Source organism: Oncorhynchus gorbuscha, linkage group LG21 (genome assembly GCF_021184085.1).
Source record: "Oncorhynchus gorbuscha isolate QuinsamMale2020 ecotype Even-year linkage group LG21, OgorEven_v1.0, whole genome shotgun sequence".
Classification (NCBI taxonomy): Eukaryota; Metazoa; Chordata; class Actinopteri; order Salmoniformes; family Salmonidae; genus Oncorhynchus; species Oncorhynchus gorbuscha.
In genome coordinates this window covers 51,232,693-51,250,003 of record NC_060193.1, presented here as the reverse complement: position 1 = coordinate 51,250,003, position 17,311 = coordinate 51,232,693, and the positions used below count along the sequence as shown (strand labels likewise).

The 17,311-nt window shown below is 44.5% G+C and overlaps 1 protein-coding gene across 1 annotated transcript in view; it reads right to left on the bottom strand.

Moving 5' to 3' along the window:
* LOC124008140 (xin actin-binding repeat-containing protein 2-like) overlaps positions 1-6,187 on the bottom strand; it is a 54,117-nt gene extending 47,930 nt beyond the window's left edge. The window contains exon 1 of the mRNA XM_046319147.1: positions 5,770-6,187. Coding sequence (XP_046175103.1) covers positions 5,770-6,000 — 231 coding nt within the window. The 5' untranslated portion in view covers positions 6,001-6,187. The remainder of the gene's footprint in view (positions 1-5,769) is intronic.
* Positions 6,188-17,311: the final 11,124 nt, after the last annotated feature.

Genomic DNA, 17,311 nt, shown 5'->3' with positions numbered 1-17,311 from the left:
GCTGACTTCACCTTCCTCTTTGTGATCTGAAGCAACACCAGAACCCACAGATCCACATAAGAAGACAGACATACAGCAGGACCCAGTCCAGAACTCTGACTACGACAGGCATGATCCAGTTCTCTATAGATCCACGTCTCCACTCTGCCTGCACTCCCATCCGATCCGAGGCAGGCTGGCAGTACCTAAAGGCCCTCCACTCCCGCGCTGTCAGCCACAGCCGACATACCAATTACAGGGTTATTTTTAAGATGCAGCATAACCATACAACCCCAGAAATAGGCCTTAAATAGCACAGTGTGGAATAAGCTCCATCGTCTGTGCACTGCACTGCACTGCACAGACAGCATGTGCCATCTACAGGTTTCAACCCACAGTCGGCAGGCTAGAGAGACACCATACTGCAGCTGTGCTGCCGCCTCGAGACCTCTCAAACCTACAGAGGTGGGACAACTGTATGTTTATTATGAGTAGGGCTCAGAGTTTTCCCTGACCATGAGCTAACTAGGAACAACTTTAGTTAAGTTAAGGCTATATGGTCAGGAACAACTCTAGAACCTAATTATGGACTAGTCAGAGCTACTATGAGTCCCACAACTAAGCAATCAAAGCCAGTGAGCTCACTGAATAGATCAATAAGAAGTTAATCCGTATCAAAATGGGTGATTAATAATACACAGTTCTTAAATACATCTAAAACTAAAAGTATTGTATTTGGTAAAAAATAAAAATAATAATCTAAGCCCCAAACCTCAACTGGAGTTATGCATTAAGTGTGTGACCATTGAGCAAGTTGAGGAAGCTAAACTCCTAGGTACAGTTGAAGTCGGAAGTTTACATACACTTAGGTTGGAGACATTAAAAATCATTTTTCAACCACTTTACAAATGTCTTGTTAACAAACTATAGTTTTGGCAAGTCTATTAGGACATCTACTTTGTGCATGACACAAATATTTTTTCCAACAATTGTTTACAGACAGATTATTTCACTTATAATGCACTGTATCACAATTCCAGTGGGTCAGAAGTTTACATACACTAAGTTGACTGTGCCTTTAAACAGCTTGGGACAATTCCTGAAAATAATGTCATGGCTTTAGAAGCTTCTGATAGGCTAATTTACACAATTTGAGTCAATTGGAGGTGTACCTGTGGATGTATTTCAAGGTCTACCTTCAGTGCCTCTTTGCTTGACATCATGGGAAAATCAAAAATCAGCCAAGACCTCAGAAAGAAATTGTAGACCTCCACAAGTCTGGTTCATCCAGCATTTTCAAAACGCCTGAAGGTACCACACTCATCTGTACAAACAATAACACGCAAGTATAAACACCATGGGACCATGCAGCTGTCATTCTGCTCAGGAAGGAGATGCTTTCTGTTTCCTAGATGTGAATGTACTTTGGTGCGAAAAGTTCAAATCAATCACAGAACAACACCAAAGGACCTTGTGAAGATGCTGGAGGAAACAGGTACAAAAGTATCTATATTCACAGTAAAACAAGTGCTATATCGACATAACCTGAAAGGCCGCTCAGCAAGGAAGAAGCCATTGCTCCAAAACCACCATAAAAAAGCCAGACTACGGTTTGCAACTGCACATGGGGACAAAGATCATACTTTTTCTAGAAATGTCCTCTGGTCTGATGAAACAAAAATAGAACTGTTTGGCCATAATGACCATTGTTATGTTTGAAAGAAGAAGGGGGAGGCTTGAAAACCGAAGAACACCATCCCAACCTTAAAGCACAGGGGTGGCAGCATCATGTTGTGGTGGTGCTTTGCTGCATGAGGGACTGGTGCACTTCACAAAATAGATGGCATCGTGAGGGAGTAAAATTATGTGGATATATTGAATATATTGATATATTGAATACATCTCAAGACATCAGTCAGGAAGTTAAAGCCTGGTCGCAAATTGGTCTTCCAAATGGACAATGACCCCAAGCATACTTCCAAAGTTGTGGCAAAATGGCTTAAGGACAACAAAGTCAAGGTATTAGAGTGGCCATCACAAAGCCTTGACCTCAATCTTATAGAAAATGTGTGGGCAGAACTGAAAAAGCATGTGAGAAAAGAGGCCTACATACATGACTCGGTTACACCAGCTCTGTCAGGAGGATATGGCCAAAATTCACCCAACTTATTGTGGGAAGCTTGTGGAAGGCTACCAGAAATGTTAGACCCAAGTTAAACAATTCAAAGGCAATGCTACCAAATACTAATTGTGTGTATGTGAACTTCTGACCCACTGGGAATGTGATGAAAGAAATAAAAGCTGAAATAAATCATTCTCTCTACTATTATTCTGACATTTCACATTCTTAAAATAAAGTGCTGATCCTAACTGACCAACCTAAAACAGGGATTTTTTAACTTGGATTAAATGTCAGGAATTGTGAAAAACTGAGTTTAAATGTAGTTGGCTAAGGTGTATGTAAACTTCTGACTTCAACTGTATATCATTGGATGGTCAATTATCATGGTCAAATCATATTGAAAAATGTGCCAATTTGTAAGTCGCTCTGGATAAGAGCGTCTGCTAAATGACTTAAATGTAAATGTAAATGTGTCGTGAAGATGGGGAGGGGTATGTCTGTTCTGAAAATATGTTCTGCGCTTTTGACACAAAAATCAACTGCACTAGTTGTTCAGGCTCTGGTCTTGTCCCTTCTTGATTCATGTCCGGTAATATGGTCAAGTGCAGCAAAGAAAGACATAGCAAAGCTTCAGCTGGTTCAAAACAGAGCATCACGCCTCACCCTTAACTGCACATACAGAACTAGCATCAACGACATCCATGATAGTCTTTCCTGGTTGAGGGTTGACGAGAGATGAACTGCTTTGTCTTTTTATGTTTATGAGAAGTATTAGTGTAATGAAAATTCCAGATTGTCTGTATAATCCAATAACATTCAGCACAGACAGCCATACATACCTCACAAGACATGCCACCAGGGGTCTCTCCACATTCCCCAAGTTCAAAACCAATTCCCGACAACACGCAGTATTATACAGAGGCATGATCCAATTACTCAAAGAAACAGGAAAATGACCTTTAAAAAATGGATTAAACAACGTCTGATGGCAAAATAGCGACTGTGAAATGACACACACACAGACACACTCGAACACAATCCACACACGCGTTATTCTTCGGTTGTACACCGTTGCATTCTACATTTGTGTGACTGCTCTTGTCTATCAGTGTAGCATGTGCTTGGTTCCTCGTCATGTTCTGTGTTTCGTGTGGACTCCAGGAAGAGTAGCTGCTGCTTCGTCAAAAGCTATCGGACATCTGAATAAGCCAATAAGCACTGTCAGTGTATTGATCTAGTTTATAAATAACTACAGCTGCTTTCAGATGGTTGACACTGAGACATGGTCATCTACTTTGTTTACAGCATGACTAAGTTCCCTTTACAACTCTCAAGAGGACAGTAATGCCATGGCCGGGGCTAAGATACATCAGCTGTGTATTTAGGCTCCACTCCATAGACAGGAGGATGGACTAGAGATCAATACAGATCTCTCTGTGCAGCTAATGGGGAGACTTCACTCATTTCTTTCACTTTTGCTGTGCTCTTCATACCATCTGCTGGAAGCTTATAGATTCACTAAGGATATTGTAATAATATTTGTATTATAGTTTTTGATTAAACCGATCGAATCTGCGGTGGATCTTTGGCATTACGAACACATCACGGCCAGATTTGGGAATAATATGGTTGGACATCATGACGGTGTTAAAAGCAACTAAGAGAATAACTAAAGGTCAGATGGACCATTCGTTACTCCACGATAGACATTTGGCAGTGGGATGGTTTGCCCAAAAACGACCCACTTTGCTTCCAAGTGTCTTAGATGTTCCTCTGAGAGCAGCCAGCTGTAATGTGATGGAAAACCAGGTGGTGAGTCATTCGCCCTCGACTTCAGTGAAAAAAAGAAGACGTAAGCACTTTTACCAGAGTCAACAAACTTTGAGTAAACCCTTTGCCAAAGGCTGAATCATATTCTCTGGCTTTGAAACAATACTCCTAACCCCTAGACCGTGGTATCCACTGCTCTTTGTAACAATACTCCTAACCCCTAGACCGTGGTATCCACTGCTCTTTATAACAATACTCCTAACCCCTAGACCGTGGTATCCACTGCTCTTTGTAACAATACTCCTAACCCCTAGACCTTGGTATCCACTGCTCTTTGTAACAACACTCCTAACCCCTAGACCATGGTATCCACTGCTCTTTGTAACAATACTCCTAACCCCTAGACCGTGGTATCCACTGCTCTTTGTAACAATACTCCTAACCCCTAGACTGTGGTATCCACTGCTCTTTGTAACAATACTCTTAACCCCTAGGCCGTGGTATCCACTGCTCTTTGTAACAATACTCCTTACCCCTAGGCCGTGGTATCCACTGCTCTTTGTAACAATACTCCTTACCCCTAGGCCGTGGTATCCACTGCTCTTTGTAACAATACTCCTAACCCCTAGACCGTGGTATCCACTGCTCTTTGTAACAATACTCCTAACCCCTAGACCGTGGTATCCACTGCTCTTTGTAACAATACTCCTAACCCCTAACCCCACTGCTCTTTATAACAATACTCCTAACCCCTAGACCGTGGTATCCACTGCTCTTTATAAACAATATCCACTCAATACTAACCCCTAGACCATGGTATCCACTGCTCTTTGTAACAATACTCCTAACCCATAGACCGTGGTATCCACTGCTCTTTATAACAATACTCCTAACCCCTAGACCATGGTATCCACTGCTCTTTGTAACAATACTCCTAACCCATAGACCGTGGTATCCACTGCTCTTTGTAACAATACTCCTAACCCCTAAGCCGTGGTTTCCACTGCTCTTTGTAACAATACTCCTAACCCCTAGACCGTGGTATCCACTGCTCTTTGTAACAATACTCCTAACCCCTAGACCATGGTATCCACTGCTCTTTGTAACAATACTCCTAACCCCTAGACCGTAGTATCCACTGCTCTTTGTAACAATACTCCTAACCCCTAGACCGTGGTATCCACTGCTCTTTGTAACAATACTCCTAACCCCTAGACCGTGGTATCCACTGCTCTTTGTAACAATACTCCTAACCCCTAGACCGTGGTATCCACTGCTCTTTGAAACATACTTTCTATCCCTTGTCATCTTGTTCTATCTTGACATTTCAACCATCTTAGTAAATAGTGCATTTTCTAACTGTGTAAAAACCAAATGCAATAAAAAGAGGGGCCAAAATACTGCAGCCAGGTGCTGCACCAGGGGTTTTCTATTGGTCAGTGATCACACGGACGTCTTTCAGAGGATCCCGCATAGCCACCCTGAAACTAGAATAGACGTATTTATGGAATTAAGTGAGAGACGCAACAAGAACACAAAAACAAGCAGCAGAGCTGATGTTTTTTTTAAAGTGTGATGCCATTGGTCACCAGACCTCCCTCTATCTACACTGATACTCTGCTTCCCGTCTCTCAGAAACTAGGAGACAGATCGATGCATTACAACTGCGTCAAAATCTCCAATGAACCTACTTCACTAAACCTACTTTTTAAACTTTCCACTAAAGTTTTATTCAGTTTCTCACAGTAAATGTAGCACATAATTGCCCATCAGCTGGTTCCCTCCCAAACAGTCCATGGACAGAGTGCTTTGGGCCACAGTAAGTTAGGGCACTGTTTGGCTTAAACATTCAATTCACATAAAGCTGTACTGCATAATAAGAAAAGAAGTGTACTTACAGTGTTGGCTGCTCCTGGGGGCTTCTCAAACATCCTCTTCAAGTTACTCAGAGGGATGTCAAACCTCTCAATGGTCTTGGCAGCCTGGAGGTCCTCCCGGAGTACTTGGTGGTCCGTGCCGTCTGCCTGAGGGACAGGGAGATACGGCGAGGAGGAAACGGACCCCGGGGTCACTAATGACTCGCCACTCACCACCTCCAACTCCTCTCCATTTCCTGATTGAATTTCCATTGTTGTGGAAACCGTATCCCCCTGTTCTTTCTTCTGGACAGGAGCGTACAGGGGAAGTCTATTGTATGACTGGGAGGTAAAAGGGGGAGAAAGGAAGAGAGATTTGTGAGTATTGTGAGTGAGAGAATGAGAGAAAGAGGAGTAGATGGGGTAGATGCCTTTCTCTGCTCTGTTCTGACCCTGTGGCTAGCTCTAGACACACCAGGCTGATAGACGACACAGGGAGGCTGGCCTTCAGAGGAGGAGAGAGGGAGAGGAGAGAGGAAAATGTTTTCCCAGTGACACACTGTTTTGGGTTTTGGATGCAGCTCACAGTAACGTCAGCTACATAGCTATGAGAAATAAATATTCACTTTAGAGAGAGAGACAAAGGGAGACAGACAGAGAGAGAGGGAGAGAGAGAGAGAGAGAGAGAGAGAGAGAGAGAGAGAGAGAGAGAGAGAGAGAGAGAGAGAGAGAGAGAGAGAGAGAGAGAGAGAGAAAAGAGAAAGAGAAAGAGACAGACAGACAGACTGACCAAGATAGGGCCTACTTTATAAATGTAATATTACACTAGTAGAGGTATCATAGCCTACCTTTCAGCTTAATCCTGAAGCAAGGAACTCCAGGACCCAGTTTAGACTGAACAGACCCCTTTCTCCCTCCCTCTGTTAGTACCACCCAGGTCAGGCTGACAGGAAACAGTTGAGACCCAGGGTTGACCCCAGCCCTAGCCTTGTCTGGCTCCAATCCTATTTTTCCTGAACAAATCATGGAAGCTCTGTCACAATTAACCTCCCACCCCAGTCGCCAGTGTGATAGTTGTTTTATTGCCCTTCCTTTCCTTGGGAGGGTTTTACTTCACTGGGCTAATGGTTGTTGGACGGTTTAAACATATTTTGTCCTCTACTTACACGATTGGATCACAACTTTTCTACTGTTTTTATTTGTCCCCCTGTGACATTAATGGTGTCTCTCACAGCTTTGCGTTGAATGTTTTTTTTTGTGTCAAGACAAGGGCCATTCAGTGTGGGGACTTTGTGCTGTGTGAGCGTATGCTAACTGAACTGCAAGGTTTTGCTGAGTTATCTTAATGAATTTAAGCAATGAATCGTCAACCGTGTGAAATGAATTGAATTACTTATGCATAGGTTGTGAAATCCGTCAAGGCAACTCTGTGGTCCTCTCAAGTCCGTCAAAAGGACTTTTTTAAGCAATAGCATTTCAAAGAGTACCTTGGCAACCATCTCAGGCAGTAGTTGAATATATTTTTAAATACACTTAGAAGCTGTTGGAAAAATACCCAAATACACTCCCATGCGTTTTAAAATAGTATTTAAAATAAGTATTTGAAAATACTTTCAAATAGTAGGCTATTTAAAGCATATTATTTGAAAATGCCTTAAATTACGTCCAATAGAAGTAATTGATTCGGGCCACATTATTGGAAAATAGTAAAATCCCCAAAAGTCGTTAAGGTCAGGGAAACAGCGGGATATGAGAAAGGGATTCAGGGATATGAGAAAGGGATACAGGGATATGAGAAAGGGATACAGGGATATGAGAAAAGGATTCAGGGATATGAGAAAGGGACACAGGGATATGAGAAAGGGATACAGGGGATATTAGAAAGGGATACAGGGGGATATGAGAAAGGGACACAGCGGGATATGAGAAAGGGACACAGCGGGATATGAGAAAGGGATACAGGGATATGAGAAAGGGACAAAGGGATATGAGAAAGGGATACAGGGGATATTAGAAAGGGATACAGGGGGATATGAGAAAGGGACACAGCGGGATATGAGAAAGGAACACAGCGGGATATGAGAAAGGGATACAGCGGGATATGAGAAAGGGATACAGCGGGATATGAGAAAGGAACACAGCGGGATATGAGAAAGGGACACAGCGGGATATGAGAAAGGAACACAGCGGGATATGAGAAAGGGACACAGCGGGATATGAGAAAGGGATACAGGGATATGAGAAAGGGACACAGGGATATGAGAAAGGGATACAGGGGATATTAGAAAGGGATACAGGGGGATATGAGAAAGGGATACAGGGGGATATGAGAAAGGGATACAGCGGGATATGAGAAAGGGATACAGCGGGATATGAGAAAGGGATACAGGGAGATATGAGAAAGGGATACATGGATATGAGAAAGGGATACAGGGATATGAGAAAGGGATACAGCGGGATATGAGAAAGGGATACAGCGGGATATGAGAAAGGGATACAGCGGGATATGAGAAAGGGATACAGCGGGGTTATGAGAAAGGGACACAGCGGGATATGAGAAAGGGATACAGGGATATGAGAAAGGGACACAGCGGGATATGAGAAAGGGATACAGCGGGATATGAGAAAGGGATACAGGGGATATTAGAAAGGGATACAGGGGGATATGAGAAAGGGACACAGCGGGATATGAGAAAGGGACACAGCGGGATATGAGAAAGGGATACAGGGATTTGGGAAAGGGATACAGGGGGATATGAGAAAGGGATACAGGGATATGAGAAAGGGATACAGGGGGATATGAGAAAGGGACACAGGGATATGAGAAAGGGATACAGGGGGATATGAGAAAGGGACACAGGGATATGAGAAAGGGATACAGCGGGATATGAGAAAGGGATACAGGGATATGAGAAAGGGATACAGCGGGATATGAGAAAGGAACACAGTGGGATATGAGAAAGGGACACAGCGGGATATGAGAAAGGGATACAGCGGGATATGAGAAAGGGATACAGGGGGATATGAGAAAGGGATACAGGGATATGAGAAAGGGACACAGCGGGATATGAGAAAGGGATACAGCGGGATATGAGAAAGGGATACAGGGGGATATGAGAAAGGGATACAGGGATATGAGAAAGGGACACAGCGGGATATGAGAAAGGGACACAGCGGGATATGAGAAAGGGATACAGCGGGATATGAGAAAGGGATACAGCGGGATATGAGAAAGGGACACAGATTGAGCGATCAGATAATCTTAATGAGTGTGAGGCCATGTGGCAGATGCATCTGATAGTACTGTGGGGATATAATATCCAGGTTCATTTGAACCTGTGGCATATACATTATTCAGTGGAGGCCAAAGGTATGTGTGTCACTTTCAAATGGATCCTGTATCCGCCTGGCACACTCATCTTACAGGAGTTACAACACTCACGTGCATGCGTACGCATGCACACAAACACATGCACATGAACTCAGCAAAAAAAGAAGCGTCCCCTCACTGTCAACTGCCTTTATTTTCAGCAAACTTAACATGTGTAAGTATTTGTATGAACATGACAAGATTCAACAACTGAGATATAAACTGAACAAGTTTCACAGACATGTGACTAACAGAAATGGAATAATGTGTCCCTGAACAAAGGGGTGGGTCAAAATCAAAAGTAAAGGTGAGTATCTGGTGTGGCCACCAGCTGCATTAAGTACTACAGTGCATCTCTTCCTCATGGACTGCACTAGATTTGCCCGTTCTTGCTGTGAGGTGTTACCCCACTCTTCTACCAAGGCACCCTCCGATCCAACAGGTTCCAGACGTGCTCAATGGGATTGAGATCTGGGCTCTTCACTAGCCATGGCAGAACACTGAAAATCCTGTCTTGCAGGAAATCCCGCACAGAACTAGCGGTATGGCTGGTGGCATTGTCATGCTGGAGGGTCATGTCAGGATGAGCCTGCAGGAAGGGTACCACATGAGGGAGGAGGATGTCTTTCCTGTAATGCAACGTGTTGCGATTGCCTGCAATGACAACAAGCTCAGTCCGATGATGCTGTGACACACCGCCCCAGACTATGACGTACCCTCCACATCCAAAACGATCCCGCTCCAGAGTACAGGCCTCGGTGTAACGCTCATTCCTTCGACAATAAACGTGAATCCGACCATCACCCCTGGTGAGACAAAACCGCGACTCCTCAGTGAAGAGCACTTTTTGCCAGTCCTGTCTGGTCCAGCGATGGTGTGTTTGTGCTCATAGGCAATGCTGTTTCCTATGGTCTGGTGAGGACCTGCCTTACAACAGGCCTACAAGCCCTCAGTCCAGCCTCTCTCATCCTATTGAGGACAGTCTGAGCACTGATGGAGGGATTGTGCGTTCCTGGTGTAACTCTGGCAGTTGTTGTTGCCTTCCTGTACTTGTCCCGCACGTGTGATGTTGGGATGTACCGATCCTATGCAGGTGTTATTACACGTGGTCTGTCACTGCGAGGACGATCAGCTGTCCCTCATGTCTCCCTGTAGCGCTGTCTTAGGCGTTTCACAGTACGGACATTGCAATTTATTGCCCTGGCCACATCTGCAGTTCTCATGCCTCCTTGCAGCATGCCTAAGGCACATTCACGCAGATGGGCAGGGACCCTGGGCATCTTTATTTTGGTGTTTTTCAGAGTCAGTAGGTATGCCTCTTTAGTGTCCTACATTTTCATAACTGTGACCTTAATTGCCTACCGTCTGTTGTTTATGGTTCACTGAACAAGCATGGGAAACAGTGTTTAACCCCTGTACAAGGAAGAGCTGTGAAGTTATTTGGATTTTTATGAATTATCTTTGAAAGACAGGGTCCTGAAAAAGGGACATTTCTTTTTTTGATGAGGTTTACACACACACACACACACACACACACACACACACACACACACACACACACACACACACACACACACACACACACACACACACACACACACACACACACACACACACACACACACACACACACACACACACACACACACACACACACACACACACACACACAGCCCTCTGCCTCCCAGAGCGGATCAGAAGTAAGAAATGGGCCTCATAATCTGTAGCCCTAAAGTCCTCTTCATTCCCATGGAAAAGACATAACTCAACAGTTACATACCAGCCATGTCATGACAAGTAGGAATATCATTTGTTATCATGAAATGCAAAAAGTAGGATGGGGGTGTATTTCTCTACAAAGAAGTTCTCCATGACAAACAACAACACTGTATTGCTTCTTTTGTATCCAAATAAAAGCTCTCATTTCTAAACGTTCATTAGATTAACGTGGGCTTTTTTTCAGCAGATGGGGAATTGCTGCATGCAGTACTAGACATATGGGTAGGTACGATCTATTCCTGGCTTTCTAGTCACTCAGTATCAGATCTGTCTCGCATACTCCAGTTACTGAGGTTTAATTCAGAGCTTGGTTTTCACACGTCACCGATACGGCAGGTTAGAAGGGACACTCTACCTAGTGAATAGTAACACTAATACTGCAGCCTATGTTTACACAATGTTTCATGGGGTGTTCATGTAGCTCAACAGCTACAACAGAGATGCACATGGCACTCAATGCCTTGGACGTTATGGGACATTTCCTTTTATATTATTTAGTTGTGCTTATCTCACTCAATGCCTTGGACGTTATGGGACATTTCCTTTTATATTATTTAGTTGTGCTTATCTCACTCAATGCCTTGGACGTTATGGGACATTTCCTTTTATATTATTTAGTTGTGCTTATCTCACTCAATGCCTTGGACGTTATGGGACATTTCCTTTTATATTATTTAGTTGTGCTTATCTCACTCAATGCCTTGGACGTTATGGGACATTTCCTTTTATATTATTTAGTTGTGCTTATCTCACTCAATTGTTATGCAGGTGAATGAGGACCCAAAAGCGACTTGGCGAAAACAGAGTCTTTAATCCAGTAAAGTAACTTTACAATCAAAAGGCATAATTCTACTCGTAATGACGAGAACAGACTGGAGACTTGATCAAGAACTGCAGGTTGCCTCGGGAAGGCACTTGAACGTAGCAGACTCAGACACCTGCTCACCACGCAGCATCTGAGGGAAACACGACACGACAGGGCGATACATAGACACAGCACGGTGAACAATAGACAAGGATCCGACAGGGCAGGAACGGAAAACAAGGGGAGAAATAGGGACTCTAATCAGGGAAAAAGATATGGAACAGGTGTGGGAAGACTAAATGATTGATTAGGGGAATAGGAACAGCTGGGAGCAGGAACGGAACGATAGAGAGAAGAGAGAGAGGAAGGGAGAGAAAAAGGGGAACAAACCTAAAAAGACCAGCAGGGGGAAAACGAACAGAAGGAAAAGCAAAATGACAAGACAATCTAAGACAAAACATGACAGTACCCCCCCCACTCACCGAGCGCCTCCTGGCGCTCTCGAGGAGGAACACTGGCGGCAACGGAGGAAATCATAGATCACAAACGGTCCAGCACGTCCCGAGAAAGAACCCAACTCCTCTCCTCAGGACCGTAACGAAAAACGATAAAAAGGGAAACTAGGGTACTACTCTAAAAAAAAAAAATGAGACACGGGTAGAGAACTGAAAGCTTTAGAGCAAACAGGACCAAACAGGCCAGGAGAGTAACAACTAGGGACAGACTGAGACACAGCAAGGGCAGGAACAAGAACAGGAGAGATGCGATGGCAGGGAACAGACTGAGACCCAGCAAGACCAGGAGCAGAAGCAGAAAAAAATTACCAGACTTCTTCTGCGCGCAGTCTGAACACGCAGCCACGAAACGGCGCGTGTCACGCTCCTGAGTAGGCCACCAAAACCGCTGGCGAATAGAAGCAAGCGTACCCCGAACGCCGGGATGGCCAGCTAACTTGGCAGAGTGAGCCCACTGAAGAACAGCCAGACGAGTAGAAACAGGAACGAAAAGAAGGTTACTAGGACAAGCGCGCGACGCAGTGTGCGTGAGTGCTTGCTTAACCTGTCTCTCAATTCCCCAGACAGTCAACCCGACAACACGCCCAACAGGAAGGATCCCCTCGGGATCGGTAGAAGCCACAGAAGAACTAAAGAGACGGGATAAAGCATGAGGCTTGGTGTTCTTAGTACCCGGGCAATAAGAAATAACGAACTCGAAACGAGCGAAAAACAACGCCCAACGAGCATGACGCGCATTCAGTCGTTTGGCATAACGGATGTACTCAAGGTTCTTTTGGTCAGTCCAAACGACAAAAGGAACGGTCGCCCCCTCCAACCACTGTCGCCATTTGCCTAGGGCTAAACGGATGGCGAGCAGTTCGCGGTTAGCCACATCATAGTTACGTTCCCACGGTGACAGGCGATGAGAAAAATACGCACAAGGGTGGACCCCATCGTCAGTATCGGAGCGCTGGGACAGAATGGCTCCCACGCCCACCCCCGACGCGTCAACCTCAACAATAAACGGTTTAGTGACGTCAGGTGCAACAAGGATAGGAGCGGATGCAAAACGCTTCTTGAAGAGAACAGGACAACAATCATACGACCGGTGAGGAGGAAGGGAGTTGGTTCTGGACCGACTGAAGACCGTGCGCAGACCATGATACTCCTCCGGCACTCCTATCAAATCACCAGGTTCCTCCTGAGAAGAGGGGACAGAACAAACAGGAGAAATAGCAGACATTAAACACTTCACATGACAAGAAACGTTCCAGGAAAGGATAGAATTACTAGACCAATCAAAAGAAGGATTATGACACACTAGCCAGGGATGACCCAAAACAACAGGTGTAAAAGGTGAACAAAAAATCAAAAAAGAAATGGTCTCACTATGGTTACCAGATACAGTGAGGGTTAAAGGTAGTGTTTCATATAATATACTGGGGAGAGGACTACCATCCAAGGCAAACATGACCGTGGGCTCCCTAACTGTCTGAGAGGAATGTCATGTTCCCGCGCCCAGGCTTCGTCCATAAAACAGCCCTCTGCCCCAGAGTCTATTAATGCACTGCAGGAAGCTGCCGATCCGGTCCAGCGTAGATGGACCGGTAAGGTAGTACAGGTACTTGACGGAGAGGACCGTCTAGTAGCGCTTATCAGTCGCCCTCCGCTTACTGATGAGCTCTGGCCTTTAACTGGACATGAAATGACAAAATGACCAGCGGAACCGCAATAGAGACAGAGGCGGTTGGTGATTCTCCGTTCCCTCTCCTTAGTCGAGATGCGAATACCCCCAGCTGCATGGGCTCAACACCTGAGTCAGTGGGGAAAGACGGTAGTGTCGGAGAGAGGGGAGACACAGTTAACGCGAGCTCTCTTCTATGAGCTCGGTGACGAAGATCTACCCGTCGTTCAATGCGAATAGCGAGTTCAATCAAAGAATCCACGCTGGATGGAACCTCCCGAGAGAGAATCTCATCCTTAACCTTAGCGTGGAGTCCCTCCAGAAAACGAGCGAGCAACGCCTGCTCGTTCCAGTTACTGGAGGCAGCAAGAGTGCGAAACTCTATAGAGTAATCCGTTATGGATCGATTACCTTGACATAGGGAAGACAGGGACCAGGAAGCTTCTTTCCCAAAAACTGAGCGATCAAAAACCCTTATCATCTCCTCTTTAAAGTTCAGATAATTGTTAGTACACTCAGCGCTTGCCTCCCAGATAGCTGTGCCCCACTGCCGAGCCCGACCAGTAAGTAGTGATATGACGTAGGCAATCCGAGCTCTCTCTCTGAGTATGTGTTGGGTTGGAGAGAGAACACTATATCACACTGGGTGAGAAAGGAGCGGCACTCAGTGGGCTGCCCAGAATAACATGGTGGGTTATTAACCCTAGGTTCCGGAGGCTCGGAAGAACCGGAAGTAGCTGGTGACACGAGACGAAGACTCTGATACTGTCCTGAGAGGTCGGAGACCTGAGCGGCCAGGGTTTCAACGGCATGCCGAGCAGCAGACAATTCCTGCTCGTGTCTGCCGAGCATCGCTCCCTGGAACTCGAGAGTAGAGTAGAGAGAATCCATAGTCGCTGGGTCCATTCTTGGTCGGATCCTTCTGTTATGCAGGTGAATGAGGACCCAAAAGCGACTTGGCGAAAACAGAGTCTTTAATCCAGTAAAGCAAATCTACAATCATAAGACATAATTCTACTCGTAATGACGAGAACAGACTGGAGACTTGATCAAGAACTGCAGGTTGCCTCGGGAAGGCACTTGAACGTAGCAGACTCAGACACCTGCTCACCACGCAGCATCTGAGGGAAACACGACACGACAGGGCGATACATAGACACAGCACGGTGAACAATAGACAAGGATCCGACAGGGCAGGAACGGAAAACAAGGGGAGAAATAGGGACTCTAATCAGGGAAAAAGATATGGAACAGGTGTGGGAAGACTAAATGATTGATTAGGGGAATAGGAACAGCTGGGAGCAGGAACGGAACGATAGAGAGAAGAGAGAGAGGAAGGGAGAGAGAAAAAGGGGAACGAACCTAAAAAGACCAGCAGGGGGAAAACGAACAGAAGGAAAAGCAAAATGACAAGACAATCTAAGACAAAACATGACATCAATGCCTTGGACGTTATGGGACATTTCCTTTTATATTATTTAGTTGTGCTTATCTCACTCAATGCCTTGGACGTTATGGGACATTTCCTTTTATATTATTTAGTTGTGCTTATCTCACTCAATGCCTTGGACGTTATGGGACATTTCCTTTTATATGATTTAGTTGTGCTTATCTCACTCAATGCCTTGGACGTTATGGGACATTTCCTTTTACATTATTTAGTTGTGCTTATCTCACTCAATGCCTTGGACGTTATGGGACATTTCCTTTTATATGATTTAGTTGTGCTTATCTCACGATAGGTGTTAAACAGTGTATTGACCTTCCTTATTTATTGACTATACATCTTTAAACAAATGTCCATTTGAGTGAACTTCTCACAATGCTTGACCAAAAGAACCATGCATAAACTGTTATTGAAGATTTTTTCTCCCCAAACGTTACACTGCTTCCCCCGTTCAATCATTCGTCATGTTCTCTTGACAGCCGGGGGGGATAGTTTAATGACTGACTTCCCGGAACCCAGACTGAAGAGACAGATTGCAACATAGACAGTTGAGAGTTCACCATTTTAGTGAGGGAAAGCTTCATCTTGAAGTTTTGGAGGGGAATGACTAGGCTACAAGCAAAGAGCTATTTAACTTATCCTAAGCTTTAGGCCAAAGTTAGCTTGTTTGGCTTGGTACTCTGCCCAGACCAGACCGTTCTTTAAACAAACTCAGATGGTATCTGGACATTTCTCAGCCACCTCTCTCTCTCTCTCTCTCTCTCTCTCTCTCTACTGCTGCTGCTGCTGAAAAAAGTGACTCTGTCTCATTTAGCTCTCATTACAATGCAGCTAGAGTCAACAGGGGATAAGGGTACTAGGGTACTTTCCCAGGTACTAAAGTAAGACTCTGTTCCAAAGACAGATGGAAGACGATGAATGTGCAAGACAATCAACATGAGTTACCTTTGTGTATGTAGACTGCAATGAGCCCTACAGTGCCTGTCATTAATACAGATGCAGGATCTTAATTTGAGCCAGTTTTTTACAGCAGGAAAGGACATTTGAATTATTATGTGGATTACAATTGATGGATATTTTTGAAGAGGTTGATACATTTTTCGTTAAGGTAAATCAAGTCTGAAATGTCAAAGTGGAAATTACAAATTTAGAAGCTTTTTGTCAACTCAAACACACTACAGGTTTACATTTCCTGTTGTGCAGGAAAATTCTCAGCAACAAAAGAATGATCAAATACGTCTGTGAAACCAGAGACTGGAAATGGAACAGAACGGAGCCAGTGCAGTGTGTAGGCTGTGAGCGCCCTCTACTGTCTACTGGCTCTAATATCACGCTCTCCAGTACCCATTGATAAAAATAAAAAAATAGACCAATGCTGCAAATGTCCCCAAGTAGTTGCTATTAAGTAATCTATTCAAATAAACGATGTGCTATACCCAAATCCAACACTTGGATAAAACAAATGTAATTAAATATCACATGATAATTATACAGAATATACTATATATATTAGTTATTATACAACTATAACAACTGGTGGACACATCCGGGCAGGGTGTTTCTGTACCTCAGCTACGACATTCAAATATAATACTTATTCTTGACAGCTGAATACATAAAACAATACATGGTTAATTATTTTAAATACCCCGCTGAGAGGCTAGCCAAGCTTTCCACTGGATGGCAGCAAAACATTTCCACCGCACCAAATCCATAGCTGAGCAACACACACACGCACGCGCGCGCGCACACACGCAGCTTCTTATCTGAAGACCAAAGACCACAATTATTTTTGTTGGAGTTGACAAAAATATTGTTTTATGTTTTCAAAGATAGGCTGCCATGTTTCAAAAACGTGTAATCGTTTGCTACAGTAGCCGACACTTTGGTAGTCCACGTATAATTTCATTCACCTGGGAATGATTGGCTAACCGTAGTCACGTTGCCTGTAGGGCTCGTGTCAACCCCTTTCTCTCCACCATTGTCAGCGCGCGCAGCCGAA